Genomic DNA, 18,791 nt, shown 5'->3' on the forward strand with positions numbered 1-18,791 from the left:
ATGTCATCGACAGTTCCGGTCTCTCTGTATCTCCTACATGTTCGAACAACATCGCTTTGGTTCAGTCCGAGACGGCTGGACACTTCCCTTGTAGAGAGCTGTTCCTTGCACAAAGTAACAATGCGGACGAGATCGAACCCTCACGTCACCCGCGAACGATGTCATCGAGGATAGTAAATTTACAGGGTGACATGGTACATGACCACGTGATTGGACCCTGCATGGTTCCTTCTCTAGTCACAGGTGTTTGCTATATGACGTTCACTCGAGAAATGCTGCCGGAATTGATTGTCGAGGTGCCACAGTCGATCGACGTATGTGGTTTCACACATTTCAGTGCAGCTGCCAGAACTCAGATCGGACAGATGTTTGGAGACTGGTGGACTGCTCGAAGTGTCATGTGACATGGCTACCTCACTCACCTAACCTCGACCGACTGGACTTTATCACTTGAGTTCATCTGAAGACTGTGACGTATGAGACCCCAGTAGAGTCAGTGGCAAACTTAGTTGCAAGGATACATGCAGCGTTGGAAAATGTTCGCTGTATGCCCGGTATCTCTGAGTATCAGTGAATGGTAGACGGATGTCAGGCATGCTGCAACGGTGGAGAAAGGCATTTTGAACACCTTATCCAATTTTACATGATTTGTTGTAAGAGTAAAGTAAATAGTGATATACTGATATTTTTGTTGTGAAGAAACTTCCAAACTAGGAATTCCATTGTTCAGATCGCAGCTGATACATATCTTGCCTACAAGATTCAGCAGAGTTATACAGCCATCTTTAGGTCAACGGATACGTCAATTATACAGTCACTACTGCGTACAATTCAGGTATCCCATGATCTGAAGATGGCAATATAACTTTTCTGAAACTAGCAATCAGGATATGTGCCAACTGCGATATGGGCAATATAATTTCTATTCTGCCAGCTTTTATGAATTGTGACAGAGATCGCTCCCCTTCCGACAATGTCAGGTAATTGAAGTTTTTTGTTGTTTGCACACTGAATACTTTTATGTTTCCTCCTGTCTTCTCTGCATTTATATCACCTTTCTCTTAACTAAAATAATAGTGCCGAATTCTCGGAAAATCTGCCGTTATCCATTGAAAGCAGCTGCTTGCCACACTTCCAGTGGAGTAGGTGGAGATAGATGCTGTGTAAGCAGACGTTAGCCACTGTAATTTTGGCGCTGTCGGTATCTCCCTGTTGTATCTGTTGTATCATGTACGCCGAAAAACACTGGCGATTCTACAGGGTTCTAAGACATAAGTAAACTGCGCATGGAAATCCGTGTCTGAAACCTCATCCAGGAAGGAGACAGAGCATTGAATTCATACGGTACAACGTCTGCCTACACAGTAGCTAGCTCCAACTTGTCCACTGGCATTCGTGGCAATCGGTCGCCATCACTGAGTAACCTACAACACAGGTCTATTGCAAGACGTTTCGCCTGCTGTCCGTGAACGTATAAGGTCGCGTTTGCTGCCAAAGGGGTATGTTAACGGAAGACGCCGGTGGCTATAACTTCGCCGCTCGGTAGCGTCGTTGGATGACATATCCGGACACGGGTTCCTACGCTCAATTTGTTCCTCAAGACACCCACTGCAGCCCCTTGAAGCTTTTCGGTGTAGTTGTGTAACACACTCTGACAAGGAGTATGTATATCGGTACTGTTGTTGCTAAGATTGTTGGGTAGGCGACTTTCAGAGATTGTATTATGTCCCAAAACAAAACAAAATGTACGGTAAACATAAGCTTGAAAAGCCGGCCGCAGTGGCCGAGCGGTTCTAGGCACTTCAGAGACGTTTGAACTCTTGGCTTTAAAATGAATACTTAAAGAGCTATAAGCACTTGTTCATATTCGGTACTGTGAAATACATCTCTTCTACTCCAAGCTCTCTAGTTTCCATATTTTTGATGGAGGAAGTAAGGCCCAAAACAAGAAAGGAATGCCCCATAAATATGGGCTCTGAAATCCGTACCTAGAGTACGGGCCCTTGCCTAGTAGAAGATTTGCGTTTCACAGCAGCGAAGATGACGGTAAGTCTTCAATTTCATAGATTCTTAACACTAACTCCTATAATCGTTTGCTTGTCACTTCTCTCAACGATTTCAAAAAATTCCCAAGCAATATTATCTATTGCCACTTCCTCATTTAATATCAAGTGTCCCAAAACACCTTCAGACTCTAATGTTTTATTCGCCTGAGTATAAGTGTGATTCGGTGTGAAATACTTAGCGGATGACGTATCTGTTAACACGTTGCCGTCCGCGCGCCTCGTACAAATTTATTCGCTTGACGGGGGCCGGCAGCGCAAATTATGGTTACTGGGCTTGTCGCTGGCCGTTCTTGACATTATCGAGAAATTATAAATTGTTACCTTTTACTAATCTCATCTTTGGTTCTCATAAGTTCTCAACCTTGTTTCCTTACTTTCACGATATTTCGAAGATATACATACTTAAATAAATACAGAACTTGTTTGTTTCATATATTTGTTTATTTGAATTGTCTTTGGTACTTAGTATTTCTCTTTCATATGATATGCAGCAAAACAGTCTCCAAGATTTAACGCAACTCCACAAGACTAGCACATTAAGTTTGTTGTTCTTTTTTTGTTTTTGGAACATATATGGCAGTTTCTTCGTTTTCGTTTATCGTTTCGGAAATACGTAAGCCTATTAGTTGGTACTGCTTTATGTGACCGGAAACTCTGTCAACCGAATCATGATGAGACGTATGCGATGTAGTGGCAACTTCTAAGTTACGCTCCGCGCATTCATCGAAAATAATCGTATCGCCTCTTTCGTCTGCCACGATGAAAGGGCACAAGTACTTATAAAAACAAAAAATCTTATTGAGGTGTGTAACTTATTGTTGCGTAAACAAAACACCAACAGAATGCAAAAAATACTAAAGTGCTGTCGCCGGCCACCGCGCGATATGCTCACGACACCACTGTGGTGTCTCCGGCCACTGAGCGATACCATGCACACGACATGACTGTGGTATCGCCCTCCCTTGACAGCGTTTCGCGCACGACACCACTGTTGTGTCGCCGGACGGCAGAATGTTAAGACGTCGTACTATACTTCAGTACAAGCGAGTTTATATAGACCTCTGTTCAGTCATGAACGCTTCCCGCAGCTAACATGCATCATTTCCCGTGTGTCTGACTGCGCGATGTGACAGTAGGGCTACTGCCCATTAAAGTGGCGATCGCTATTTCGAGTCCTGCTTCGGCCAGAAGTTTTCATCTCAAATGTGCTACTCAGCACAGCGAGCGTCGAGAGTTAAAAAATTGGTTCAAATGGCTCTGAGCGCTATGGAACTTAACTTCTGAGGTCATCAGTCCGCTAGAACTTAGAACTACTTTAACGTAACTAACCTAAGGACATCACACACATCCATTCCCGAGGCAGGATTCGAACCTGCGACGTAGCGGACGCGCGGTTCCAGACTCAAGCGCCTAGATCCACTCGGCCACACCGGCTGGCGTCGGGAATCAGGGAGGGCAAGTAGTGCTACCGTACATCCCAGTGTTCTTACGAGTACAGAGCTCACACACTCCACGTCTATCCCTAAACCCATACGCTGGGAAGTACAACAATTACATATTCATCTTCAAGTTTGTTTGACAACACTATTCGCCCACATTCACTGTGACAGCGTTTATCACAGTGTAATATGTTTGAATTTATGTTTCCTCTGAATAAATCACTAGCCGTTTTGATCCTGATGCCTCATTTATCGGTAAAAATTTAATGTAGTATGCCTGTTGCCAAGCTACGTTCTTAGGTTCTAACTTACTCTGGGATATTTCTAAGCCAAATCACGTAGACACAACACTTTTTCTGTTTCTTTGCCAGCCTTGAAGTACAGTCCCGCGAGATGAAAGCTGTAAAGACCTCGCACAGTTTGTATACAGATGTATTGCTCCTAATGCCATTGAAACATTTAATTAATGGCTCATTTAACCATACCCTCAATGGTATATTTAACAGGTGCTCTTCTCTTCTTTGGGGCAAATACTTGAATCCTATTCCGTTCACATTTCTGTTCCTCCAGCTCTAATTTTCACACCACAGTCTCACCCAACTTTAACATTTGTTTGCACACTTCTTCACCCTTTCCATTAGCACTGCCATTTCTTTCTCCACCTAATCGTTGCGAATTCTTCATTTGTATGGCCACACAAAACCCCATAACAGCAAACACATTCACACACACAGTTTATATCCTAGAGTGATCAATCTTACGGGTCTAACACTAGAGAAAAACGAAAAATAGGTCTTAAATAAAGGTCTAAAATACAATGTTGACTCACCATCAAATGAACAACAGATATAAGACCTCATTATAGAATGCGAATATATTCTCACTATAGAAAAAAACATGAAAACAGTAATGTAAACTCAGTGCTAACTAGGTAGTTAATAAAAGAAGAAATTAAAAACATAGCAACACAGATTAAAAACGAAAACAAAAAATTCTCAAGTAATTGTAATGAAACACAGCTTAAAAATGTAAAGAAAAAACTACAAGCATAAAATGTCATTATAACAAAATCAGACAAAGGTAATAGTGTTGTCCTCATGAAAACAAAAGAAACGTAGAAAAAAGGGAAGAATCCATCATCAAAAACAACATAAAAACTTAAAATCAAACCCAACTAACAGATTTCAAACACATGTTAAAAATACACTCAAAAACATAGAACATACATTTACAGAGAGAGAGAAACCTACATGAGATGTCAACCAAAGGTCCATAAAGAAAATTATCCAACCTGTCCAATAGTAAATTTCAGAGCAGCTCCTACATACCTGTTATCAAAACAAATGCAGTCACAGCTCACCCAATAGTATAAACTAGAAAATGGTTGAACAATCAGAAATACCTCTCAACTGGTAGACCATAATTTAATAGACACAAGTCCCTGACACAGAAACATTGCTTCCTTTGATGTGGAAAGTATGTACAGTGACATCCCTGTTAATGGAACGATAAAAATAATTGAAGAAAACCTGAAAACAGACAACCAACTATCTCATGAATACGCAATGAAACCATAAAATTGTTACAGTTAATAACACAACAAAATTATTTTGATTTCAGTCAAGAATACTTCATACAAGAAGAAGGTTTACCCATGCATTCAGCTATTTCAGGAACAGTAACCATCATTTTCATGAATCACACAGAAAAATTAATATTTGAAGACATAATAACAAAGAAAAACTACAACACCACCTATTGATACAGATACAAGGATGACATATTATGCATGGCAGATGAACCTAAAAATAGAAAACAGAAACTACACAAAGATATAAATACAGTACATAAAAACAAAGTCCACAACAAAAGAAGAACTAGGAAACACACTCAATTTTTTTGACATAACCATAATAAAAGACAATAATAAACAGACATCTGACATACACAGAAAAACCCAAAAGAAGTGACATCATCTTAAATGCAATTTCAAATCACCCACAGAACCACAAACAAGCAGCAATAACATACATGTTAAACAGGCTGAACAGGATCCCCCTGAACACTTCTAATTACCAAAAAGAGTTAGCCATTAGGAAACAAATAGCATTAAAAATAGAGACAAAGAAACAATGATAGAGAAACTAAACAATAAAGAGACAAATAATGAAAAAAAAACATTCAAACTACACTAACTCGTACGAGGTGCACTACAAAAAAAAAAAAAAAAAATGCGTACAATGTCCTACGACAACAAATTCTCTCATAAAATAGGCAACATATTCAAAAACCAGGGAATAAACATTGCTTACAAAACAAACAATTCCACACAAAAGCATGTCCCAAAACTAAAATTAAAACCAGACAGATACCAACAATGTGGTATCTATCAGTTCAGTTGCAGAGACTGTGAGAAGGTGTACACTGGAATGACTGGTAGAACATTCGACACAAGATATAAAGAGCTCATCAGAGCAATTAAATACCGTACACATCATTCAACATTTGCAGATCATCGAAAAGAAGAACACCATAGATCAAACAATATTGAAAACGATATAAATATCAAAAAAATCAGTAAAGACAAACACCTCCTCCCTCTCCAAGACAATTTGCACATACAAAAAGCAGTAACACAAAATAAACAGTTGCTCAATAACCAGATAAATATTGTAAACCAGAATATGTACAGAATAATTGCTGTAATTACATGAAAAAGAAAAGAGCCTTTTCCATCATTCACCTCCTCCCACTCTCCCACAAGCCCCCTCCCCCTCCCATTCATAGTTTCACTTAAGTTCTCGCTCCTAACCTTGTCGTCTAACTCACACTCCATCAAACTGCTATATACTTGCGTCCACTCATCATGGTTTCACCCTCCCATGCCGGCCGAAGTGGCCGTGCGGTTAAAGGCGCTGCAGTCTGGAACCGCAAGACCGCTACGGTCGCAGGTTCGAATCCTGCCTCGGGCATGGATGTTTGTGATGTCCTTAGGTTAGTTAGGTTTAACTAGTTCTAAGTTCTAGGGGACTAATGACCTCAGCAGTTGAGTCCCATAGTGCTCAGAGCCATTTGCACCATTTTTTTCACCCTCCCATAAGAAAAATCCCTCCATCGCTATTCCTCCTCTTCTCTTATGCAGTACATAATAGACAGAAACATACTTAAATAGTATTGCACACATACAATAATCTAATTTAAAAAATGTCGTAGGTCAAATACAAAGGAGTGGAAAGGTTATGTTGGCGACACTACAAAACACAAACAACAATACATACTTGAGGTACAAAAACAAACAGAATACAGTGGTGTGCATAAAACTATGTTGTGGAAAACATAAGAAATGCATAGTGTTGCAGAACATCTAAAAATTAGACCAAAATGATCAGTGACTAACATAGAAAAACAACGATGTGCTATCAGACAGCATTTCCCGCTGTAAGCGAGAAATTAGCAGAAAAATCACCGTAAGTACAAATCAACCTATTCTTAACGAACAGTTTTTCGATCTAATAGCAAATCAAAATGTAAATAACTTAATTGCAGACTACTGATGATAATTTACCGCAATAAATCGAAACGCGTCTGGTGAGAAAATTAAGCATTTTTGTAGTTGCAACGACAGAACAAAAATACCCTGAAGAATAATGGTAATGAATTTAAGGACACTTACAATAACACGTCGTGGCTGCCGGGTAAAGTCATTTTCTGGGATAACTTACCGTGCTATCTCTGCGACGTAAAAGCGCTCACTACTGTGGGTAGGAATGAGGCTGTAGGCACTCACGTGGTCAAGATAGTTTTTACTACAGCCATGTTTTCAATTCGCGTAGTCGAACAACCCTATTATACAGGTTTCGCAGTACCTTTTTATTTTTTTTTTTTTGTATGCAGAATGCGAACCACGAGGACACTACCATGCATTTGTATTGTAAAAAAAACGTAGTTCATTATCAATTAATTTTCTTATTACAGTTAAAATGGGAATGTCAGAAGTAATATATAACATTCAAGAGAACTGTAAGTAAGACGTGTAGTAAAAGCTAACAAAACATATATTTAAAATACATTCTAAAAGTAAACCATTATATCATCTACTGGAGATCACGGAATATTACAATTTAATTAGTATAAAACCAGTTACTAAATTTAACTGCAACTTCCAAATGCGGGTTGGCTAAGATTTCGGCTAACGGGATGCCTGAGCACAAGTTCCAAAGGGCTCAGCTTGGCTTCGACCTCATATACATCTACATCATACTCCGCAAGCCACCTAATGGTGTGTAACGGAGGGTACTTTCGGTACCACTACCTGATGCCTCCAACCCTGTTCCACTCACGAATAGTGCGTTGGAAGAATGATTGTCGGTAAGCCTCTGCACTGGCTCTAATTTCTCGAATTTTCTCCTCGTGCTGAACACGCGAGATGTATGTGGAGGGAAGTAACATGTTGCCTGACTCCTCCTGAAAAGTACTGTCCCTAAATTTCAATAGTAAATGCACAACGTCTCTCTTGTAACGTCTGCCAGTGGAGTTTGTTTAGCATCTTTCCCATCACCACGCCATGCTGTCCGATCGCGAAGGAGGGGGGGGGGGGGGGGATGAGTGGAAGATTGTGAACGCGCCGCTTTTAAATGGCAGTGGAGTTGCATTGCATAAGACGTCGTTCTATATTTCGAATTTCTCAACGATATAGCTAACAAACGAAACAAATTTTCAGTATTATTTAATTATTTTGGCACATTGAAGATATAATACAATTTTTATCTGATACAATCTGTCGACATACAAACAGACGCAGACAATTTTCACAGAGATTCACAGTGAAGATGCCTCGTAACCGTGACTTACTTAGTTGCATAATCGATAAAAGTCTTTCACACAAATATGTCAATCGCTATATTGTAGCACTTCTGTATCCTCATTATGGTGACTTGTAAACTCTACCTCAGGAAACTGTAGATGTACAGGAGAGTTTTAGCATAGAATGACTTGTCATTAAAACTGGAATTAACTTGCAGATACTCAGCTACATCAGCACATGCACACGGTCGCTTTCAACTGAAACGGTAAACGGTCTGAAAAACAGCATGGAAACAGATGTAAAATTGACACTGTCCTGAAAATCTTTATAAAACTACCCTTCTAATTTTTTCAAGCCCGCAATGAATTCTACAGACCTCGCATTTTCTTTAATAACGGTGAACTTAGGGAATTGGACTATCTTGGAACACGTCTGTTCTAACGCGCAATGTTCTGTTTAAAATGCATCCCCATTTAATGAGAAAGAAGTTCTCTTGCGATATCTTACTACGAGCAGTAAAGTAGACTTAAAATGCGGAGTCTGCAATCTACTTCAGATGATCTAATTTTCGTCCCCGCACTCCTTTTTTCTTCACAAATTCAACTATAGTCAGTTTTGAATCGAAAAATCCTTTCAGGCATGCCAATTAACTTAACCAACGTACTTTGCAATAGTGTATTAAGTCTCGATACTCTTCGTTCAGTTCCACTGAAAACGGTTTCGACTTCACTGAAATAATGCATGCAACTTCACAAAGTTTATTATTCGTATGTCACATTTTTTCACGCGATCCAGACATGAAAAATTTAGCGCAAAAAGCTATTTGATCTACAAAACAATGAATATCGTCTGTCTATCGTTTTAATTTTTTGCTGTTTCAGTGTCAACTATATCTTTAAATTACTTTTGCATGGTATTATAATGTCATTTCATAGGAAACATGCAGTACCTGACGTTATGCGAAATGAGAAGACTCATTCCTCTCTTCTGTCATTCCTATTCATTTTAAAGGACAGCGACGATGGATCGCTAGACTGCCTCTTTTTGTGCAAACGGCCACTGGACCTACGGACGTCCTTCACACCATGAAAGAACAGCACTGACTGCACGATTGTGCCGAACTCAGAGAATACTGTCGACCAGAAACTGACGCACGGCAATACTCAATGAAATGTCGCAGTGTTCCGGATACTTTCGAGAAGTACCGAGCAATGCCGACTGACAGGCCGGTTTTTGGCCAGCCCACGGTCCACACACGCTGCACGTTGAACGTCGTCACGCCGTGTCCACTCCTGTTCTAAATAGCTCAGGAAGACGACTTTGTTCGAGACTAAATGCATACTTGACTTGAGGAATCTGAAAGAACGATCCCAGCAGTTGTCCTAAGCCATCTAAGGAAACTACAGAATAGCGAAATCTGGAAGTCCGGAAGGGATTTGAATCGCCGCTTGTCCATTTCCTTATAAGCGAACTTGTTTAGTTAAAACTCTCACACAGAAAGTATTAAGTAAAAAAAAACTAGCAATAGTTATACACCGAGTAAATCGTCAAAAAAAGATGAAAAATTAAAAAATAGTCAAAACTATTCATGCATTGCAACAAATAATAGAGTACTTAAAATTCCTCTCAGCTGAGTAGACGGTTCTCAGGGACTACACTTTTATTAACTCTTTCTGTAAGTATTACTGAATTGGCAGTGAATGAATGCTACAGTTATGTTCTGATGAATCAAAGAATGGATCGTTGCTCAATTTTCACAAGCGGTCAGTGTTTCTGTCCTGCTCATCTTTACGAGCACCTTCCATCAAACAGTCTTAAAAAACGGGCCACGAGGGGTAGCCGCGCGATCTAGGGCGCTTTTCCACCGTTCGCGTGGGTCCCCCCGTCGGAGGTTCGAGTCCTCCCTCGGGCATGGGTGTGTATGTTGTCCTTAGCGTGAATTAGATTAAGTGGTGTGTAAGCCTAGAGATCCATGAGCTCAGCAGTTTGGTCCCATAGGAACGTACCACAAATTTACGAGGTTTTTTATTAAAATAGTAAGGAAGGAACGTTTGGTTTTAACGTCCATTCAACCACCAGATAATTAGAGACGGAGAATAATCTCAGACTGTTTCAAGGTTCGGGAAGAAAGTCTGCCGTAACCTTTCAGAGGAACTGGACCGATTTAGGCAAATCACTGCAAACCTAAATCAGGATTAGCTGATCCGTCGATCCGTCATTGAAGTGGACGTGGTACCCTATCTGGCCATCAATATGTGGAAATACTGAATACCGACTGATATACATATGATATAAGACGTAATTACGCAGCTGTTTCCAAACATTAGTTTCATCTTCAGGGAATTATGCAAACTGAATGATGATACACATCCCTCGGTGCATTAGAACAGTTGCCACCTGCATACACTGGTATCGTGGATTTCTATTTACAGCATGTGCGCACTCGAGCCATCTAACAACAACAGCCACAGGATTCCGTAAGGATGTTCGGACGCGATTTTGAACCGTCTTCTTCCCGAATGCGAGTCCAGTGTGCTAAACGGCGCCAACTCACTCGTTCCGCACAGTCTTATCGACTATGATACTCCCTTCGTAATCTGTCAGGAAACTGTCAATACGGGGTGTAAGGTGCATTTCTATTGGTGACGGAAGCCGGTGTAATGAACAACATTACATCTGTATTTACGACAGTTGTGGACAAATAATTGTAGGTATTACAATTCATTGTTATAGGTTGGTTAGTACATCCAAGTACATGTGGGAATAGCAAGCCATTAATGCTTATATTCCCCTGCGCATAGGGTCAGTTGCTGCAGTGTGGACGTGAGGGCGCAAAATGGTTAGTCCATACTGACATAGCTGTGTTCTTACGGCTACGAAGAATACATCAGGTCATAAAGTTCTGGACGTGTTTGAGAGAAGACTACTCGAATTAGAGAAAAATCTTAGAGAAATCACACACATCAGTATTGATGTGTGTGATTTCTCTAAGATTTGGGCAGATCTTTGTACAGAGAGTTCGTTTTGACATTGGTTTACTTCTGTGGAGAAAATCATTGCACCCTCTTGCGAAGTGTTTGAATTTTCTCGAGCGGCTGATCTTGTCTATTTACATATTAAGGTACCACATATAAAAATGTCTGTACTTATACCCGTTACAACCTCTATGGCAAAGGTCACCTCCTTCTTTCGTCGTACTACCGCAGAGGAGTCGAACGTACTTCACTGGTCATGAGAACACAATAATTAGTAGACGTGTTGTAACCCTCTCACACACTGCCTTTTGTCCATCTTTTCTGTTTGTAGTACTAGTAAATGGGACGTACGTGTGATCTTCATTTTCTTGACATTTCCTACTTCTCTATTATTCTCAACTGTAGATCCCCAAGATACATGTTCTCTTAAAAATTTCTCAAAATTTAGTAATATCTTCCCGTTCTTGCTCAATAATAAATATGCTTACAAGGAAGAGAAAAATATTGAGCAACATCTCCAGTTTTGACTCTCACTTTGTGAATCACCATATCGTTGCTTCAGATACGACACGTGCGTCTAGTGACATGGAGAAGAACTTAGTTCCGAATGTATCTGAAATCCAAAGTTCAGTTCATCTTTATGTTACTGGATTTAACTGCATTATTAACGCAAAATATCAGTGAATTAGAGAATAGGTTGAGAAACTGAAAACAGAACGTTACGTGGTTGACATTTCGAAAGGGTTGGTTATGATTACATAAGTTGTATGATTTACTCCTTAAGAGCCCTAGTTCACTATATGCAAGAGCTCTTTGGGATACAAGTGTTTTTCACACCACGCTCATTATGTTACCGACATAGCTGTGACTGCTTCCAAGATTTCCACTGCGCTCGTCGCGTTCTCATACCAGCCGTTTCTTGTCCCTTGCAGAGCCTGGACGAGAGCTCGACTTTCGACGAGCCAAGCCGACAGACGACTCCGTCAACGTGACGTGCGTCGCGCGCTCGGTTTTTCCGGAGCCAAAACTTCACTTATTTGCGGAGAAGTCCAAGGACAGGTGAGTCTCTTCCACTTTCACTCCTTGATCATAAATTATATTTCTGCTCATGTGTACAAGGTTTAACAGAACTAGAGAGATCCCGCCCAGAAGTAAACTCTATTTCCCTATGTGACATGATACTCGGAAACACATAACCTAGTGACTTGTGACTTGGCTCACCATAAATTTCACAACGCCATTAGTCTCCCTTAGTGTCAGTTCCGCCGTACAGGGTGCAGTACTGCCTTCATTAACTTTGTGATCATACGCCCTTTCTTTGGCGACGGTCAATAGTTTAAACTAAGAGAGGGGATTGCTATGCAGCATCTTTCCGTGAAATGTGTAACCTATGTTCTGTGTTTTAACGTATCTCAACTGACAAAATAGTTTTCTGAGTATCGTACCGCGTCTTAATGTAAAAAACTATGCTATGGTTTCTCCATCATAGTTTCGTACCATATTTCGTTGTACGATACAAAAAATCTTTAAAGTCAGCTGACTCTGGCCGCGGAAGCCTACAAAGTTATGTGATTCCAGCTGGTCTGAAGTTATATATTCTGAGGTGAAGGAGTGTACCAACGATGAATTTGCATAAACATACTTGGAAAACCGCCTAAAACGCACACACTGCCTGCAGTACTAGACCAACGGTCCATCGGTTAGGAACTGCGACTAAGTGATTTGAGGATGTCAAATTAAATACCTTTCAGCCGTCAGATTTCAACCTTGCTACATTTGGCAACCAATTTCAGTGTTTTACTACGCCATCTTAAGGACCCTGTCCGACGTGTAGGAAGAATCTACCTCGGTTGTGTTCAAAACAGGGGCTTGCTGTACTGGTATTAGTATATATTTGCTACACTGATCGCTTCAACCATCACCTGCCGACAGTTAGATAAACATGGGAATGTCTAACTGTCGGCAGCTGATGGCTGAAGCGATCAGTGTAGCAAATATATTCTAATACCGGTATTTGACATCCTGTACCGAGCAGCCGAGTCCCGCAACCATTTCTAAACAGATGGACATACAGAGAAAGTGACTTGAGGTCCATTCTATTGAATTGAGGCTGCAGGTTTTCTCTAGCTTCGCAGATCCTGAGCTCAGTCCTATTGGGTACATCATGGATACCATGAAGCGAAATACACGAAACTTGGCCTAAACTTTGACCTAGAGCCATGACTTTGGGTCACCGTTGTGCTGTCATGGACTCCGACGCTTCGGAAAGAAGGAAGGAAGGCTAGGTTTAACGCCTCGTCAACGCCGAGGTCATTAGAGGCGGGACACAGGCTCAGATGGTGTCTAGGATGGGGAAGGAAATTAGCTGTGCTCTTTCAAAGGAACCATCACGGCATTTGCCGGGTGTGATATAGGGAAAGCATGGAAAACCTAAACCAGGATGGCTGGACACGGCTTTGAGCTGTTGTCTTCCAGAAAGCGACTCCAGTATGGGAACCACTGCGCCACGTTGCTCCATCCCACCCGTCGGCAAGGCTCTCCGTGTATTGTGGTGTCCGCAGCAAATCGCAATGCTTCCGTCGTGAAGACGAAAAACTTTGCTACACGTTACAGAACTACTCGGTGAGGGGCAGGGAGGACAGCTGCCCAAAGCACTCCACTTGAAAAACAAATATTGTCAACCCGAATCCGCGTTCTGCTCTGTAAAATAAACGGACGTAGCAGTTTAGTATTTATTGTGTTGGCAGAAGAGCCAACACCGTGTTACTAGAGGAGAGCGAAATGCACGCATTTTAGCTCACGCAGGCTGGCGTGAGGCGGGATGAACTATACTGACGTGAGCTCTGGAACATGACAAGGAATTAGAATTCAGAGGAGGACGTAATTAGTTGGATACTTAACTTTAATCCATTAATGATTAACGTCGCTCTTGACGGTACATGATTCACAATATTATCTGTTCAAGATACGTAGTAACTGAATATGGCGCCTTGCTAGGTCGTACCAAATGACGTAGCTGAAGGCTATGCTAAACTGTCGTCTCTGCAATTGAGAGCGTCTCTAGCCAGTGAACCATCGTTAGCAAAGTCGGCTGTACAACTGGAGCGAGTGCTAGGGATTCTCTGGAGACCTGCCGTGTGGCGGCGCTCGGTCTGTAATCACTGAAAGTGGAGACACGCGGGTCCGACGCATACTAACGGACAGCGGACGTTTTAAAGGCTACCTGCTAGCCAGTGTGGTGTCTGGCGGTGAGACCACAGTACTAGTTTGAAGAAAGCTGGAATATGCAATGGATATTTATGAGGAAAAGTTTTCAAAATTTCGTGATATCACCAGCAGGTGTCGGCGCTAGCGCAACGAGACATCCGCATAATAATACCTAATCCCTTATAAGTAAACGGGTGACACACCAGTGCTCTGGGTAGAGATCTGTTGTGCGGACGTCTCTTTTCTTTTCCCCTTGTACTAATTTGTGTAGATGGAATAAAAATCGAAATTCCATCAATGGTTTGTCGGCCGCGGTGGCCAAGCGGTTCTAGGCGCTCCAGTCCGGAACCGCGCGACGCCTACGGTCGCAGATTCGAATCCTGCCTAGGACATGGATGTGTGTGATGTCCTTAGGTTGGTTAGGTTTAAGTAGTTCTAAGTCTATGGGACTAATGACCTCGGATGTTAAGTCCCATAGTACACAGAGCCATTGAGTCATCAGTGGTTTAGTACTTCTCAAGAAGGGTACGAGAGCAAAAGAAATTAATGCTATCCTTCACAAGACACTTTGGGTCTCTGCTCCTTCACATCCACCTGTTACAGAGTGGGGAAACGAGTTTAAATTTGATCGGGACAGCTTAGATGATAATCCGCTTAGTGGTCGGCCAAAATGCGCCGCCAATCCCGAAATTATTGCAGAACTGCACGAAATCATTCTCGAGGATCAAGCTGTAGGGATGTCATCTGAACAGCCCTATATCACGTTGTAACAGTGGAAGTGAATGCGAGAAAATTAACTTCCAGGTGGGTGCAGCGACTTTTAAAACAGGATCAGAAACGCACAAGAATGGAAATGTTTGACCCGCTTTCTGAGCAACCAATAAGATTCCTTGCACCGGTTCGTGATTAGAGACAAAACGTCAGTCAAAGTAGTGGAACAACAAAGGAAACAAAGGCAATACAGTCGGCCGGAAAGAACATGGCGTCAGCTTTCTGGGATGCGTGAGAGGCGCTGCCCAGAGGTCATCTTCCCACTGATCAAACAACTACAGGATAATACTACGGTAACCACCTGCACCAACTACAACAAAAGAGAAAAGAAGAAAGCCCATGTTTGGCAAGGAAGAAAATTATCTTTCATCAAGAGAATACATGCCCCCACACATGTGTCACTGCCGTGGAAAAATTTATGAACTAAGGTACGAATTGTTGCCACATCCGCTTTATTCGCCTGATTTGGTTCCGTTAGACTTCCATTTCTTCCCAAAGCACAAAACTTTCCTCGGTGGACGGGCTTTCTTTTTAATCGAAGAACTGACAGCCGAAGTTGACCGGTGTTTTACAGCCCGAGAAGAATACAATTTTCGAGAAGGGGTCAAGACACCGGAACGTCGCTAGATCAAGTGCATTAGTGCAAAGACTAAGTGGCAAAATAAAAATAAGGCACGGAGGTAAGTCGTTTCTTTCTATCACATTGGAAGAACGTTTCAAACTAACCTCTTACTAGCGGCATACACTGATGAGCCAAAACGACGTTAGATGCCGCCTGGCGGCGTTGCGAGCAGGTGATGCGATAACAAAGTATTTAAGAGGAACAGACACGGACGGGGTATCACCCTACCGAAGCTTTGGGCTGCAGATGGGGAAATGCGTTGAGATAAGCGGCAGTAACGCTAAGTCTCCGACCGAGTACCTCGAAAAAGGAGAAGATGGTCGAAGGATCACGTGCTACTGTAGTGATCATCTACGGAACGAGGTAGGACAGCGAAACTTCCGCTAGGCGCTAAATGGTGGGACGTCCACAAATTTTCACAGAACATGTGGTTCTGATGCTTCTCTTCTCTGCAAAGTAGGGTAGATAGCGGCCTGTGGCCTCTCTGGCGAAATAGCACTGTGCTGGTGCACCGGTGAGTGTTCCGGAGCACATCGTTTATCGTACATTGTTGAACACAGAGCTCTGCAGCAGACCACACCTACGTGTTGAACCAACGACATCGTCAGTTACGATTATAGTGGGCACGGAACCATCGGTATTCGACCATCGATCAGAGAAAACCTGTCGGTTCTTCGGGTGAATCATATTTTTGCTATAGTAGATCGATCGCCGTCTCCACAGTCATCGAGGTGAACGGCGGCTCGAACGTACAGCGCGCCACTGACATAGGCTGGTGGCAGCAATATAATGCTGTGGGAGACATTCTCCTTAGCTTCCATGGGAACCGTGGTAGTAATCGAAGACACGCTGACAATTGCGAACTACCTGCATCCCTTCATGCTGGATGTCTTCCCCGAAGGAGGTGCCATCTTCCAGCAGTGTAATGTCCGTGTCTCGAAGTCAGAGCCGTGCTACAGTGGTTTGAGGAGCATTATAGTGAACTCACATTGATGTCTCGGTGACCCAATTCGTAGAATGTCCTATGGAACCGATCTGGGACGTAATCAGTCGTCATCAACGAGTAGGCAAATCAGCGTCCCGTTACTTACGCGAATTACATGACGTGAACGTAGACATCTAGTGCCGTATACCTCCATAATCCTACCAATAAACTGTTGGATCCCTGATACGCAGGATCAGTCATGTTTTTCGTTCCAAGCACGGACAAACAAGCTATTAAGCAGTTGGTCATAATTTTTTGGCTCTTCATGTTATATATCCAGAGAAATTAGTAACGAGATCTACGAACTATTGCATCATTCTTCGTGAAGATAACATTATTATCCCACTTTTTCTAACTCAGTTGCTGTTCATTCAGATTTTCATACGTATACAATTACACTGTGTCTGTTGCTCCTTAAAATGGAAAGACTCTATTACGAACATGTCTTTTAAGGCGTAAACTGGTTAAGTACGTAAATATATGCGAAAAATAAATATTTTTAATTTCAAGCTTTTCATTGTCAAATGTAAAGTTGTTTTTTTTTCCTTTTTTCTTTTTAAAAAAAAAGGGGGTGAAGGAAGTTGTCTTAATGCGACATATGTATTATTTCTTGAATGTCAAGAGATTTCATATTAAGGTTAGCGTTAAACGGTACAATTTCCTGAGATTCCTAATACGTGTATTGTCACATTCTACAACTGAGCTGTATTCATAATGTGTGGGTCACACGTTTGGTACAACAACATTGGTTCTTTTGGTTCTTTTGCTTGCTATACGGTGATGGGGGCACCTCTGCCGGTGTGCGTATGACGCGCGGTACAGAGCGTACAGAGTGATGTAAAGTGCCGGCCGGTGTGGCAGAGCGGTTGTAGGCGCTTCAGTCTGGAACTGCGCTACCGCTACGATCGAAGATTCGAATCCTGCCTTTGGCATGGATGTGTGTGATGTCCTTAGGTTAGTTAGGTTTAAGTTGTTCTATGTTCTAGGCGACTGTTGATCACAGATGTTAAGTCCCGTAGTGCTCAGAGCCGTTTGAACCACTTAGATGTAAGGCACTGGACTCGTATCCGTAAGGCTGACTGTTCAGATCTCTATCCAGACAATTATAGGTTTCCTGTGCTCTACCGAAATCTCTGGTCTTCAGATGCCGGGATAGTTCGTTTGATAAGACCAGTCCTATTTGTTTCTCCATCTTCACCCTAATTCGAAATTGATCTCTATAACGAACAGATGAACTGCTGAGAATCGTATGGCTTATGATTGAGTTGGCGTGCTACTGAATTTTGGGTTTCTCTGATTTTGGTCACTAAGCCATAGAACTGGTGATTGAGTCAGTGTATTTAAGGAAACATCTTCTTGACTTTCTTGTGTACATCCAAAATCCGGGTATACAAATGCAAGCATTCATTTATCCCGATCCACTTAAAGACGTTTACTGGATGGTCATACAAGAGTCCGTGGAATAAGGTGGGTCTCATCAGTTGGTATGTGAGATACACCCTCATCTGTCTATTTTACTCTAATGCTTACTTTCTGACTTGGTTCCTTTTGAGGTGAAACGACTTTGATTCGCTGTCATTATATGAATTATTCGTGACCCTGCGATTTCAGACAAAAATTTTAGGCTGTTTGACTGCAGAAGCCCACAAAATAAGGATACCAATGACATGACATCATTTACAATACACTTCATTCTCGGCACCTTGAGCGAGCAACGCCATAGTGTGAGTACCTATCGCCCTGTTCCATACAACAGCGTTTTTTTGGCTATCATCAAACGCATAACAAAAGTGCTGTGCACCACTAACGATGTCTGATATAGTGAGTCGCTGGTGCTTACGCTGCTAGTGGGTCGTAACGACCACCTTCAGAGACTCATCTCAAGAACAGCTGCTCCTGCTTACAACTGATAGATTTCCTTC

General features: G+C 41.9%; 1 protein-coding gene across 1 annotated transcript in view; it reads left to right on the plus strand.

The window, feature by feature from the left end:
• The window catches only part of LOC124795700, a 673,305-nt gene that overhangs the window by 404,047 nt on the left and 250,467 nt on the right, over positions 1 to 18,791 (plus strand). The window contains exon 4 of the mRNA XM_047259781.1: positions 12,217 to 12,343. Coding sequence (XP_047115737.1) covers positions 12,217 to 12,343 — 127 coding nt within the window. The remainder of the gene's footprint in view (positions 1 to 12,216; positions 12,344 to 18,791) is intronic.

This window comes from Schistocerca piceifrons, chromosome 4 (assembly GCF_021461385.2).
Source record: "Schistocerca piceifrons isolate TAMUIC-IGC-003096 chromosome 4, iqSchPice1.1, whole genome shotgun sequence".
Lineage (NCBI taxonomy): Eukaryota > Metazoa > Arthropoda > Insecta > Orthoptera > Acrididae > Schistocerca > Schistocerca piceifrons.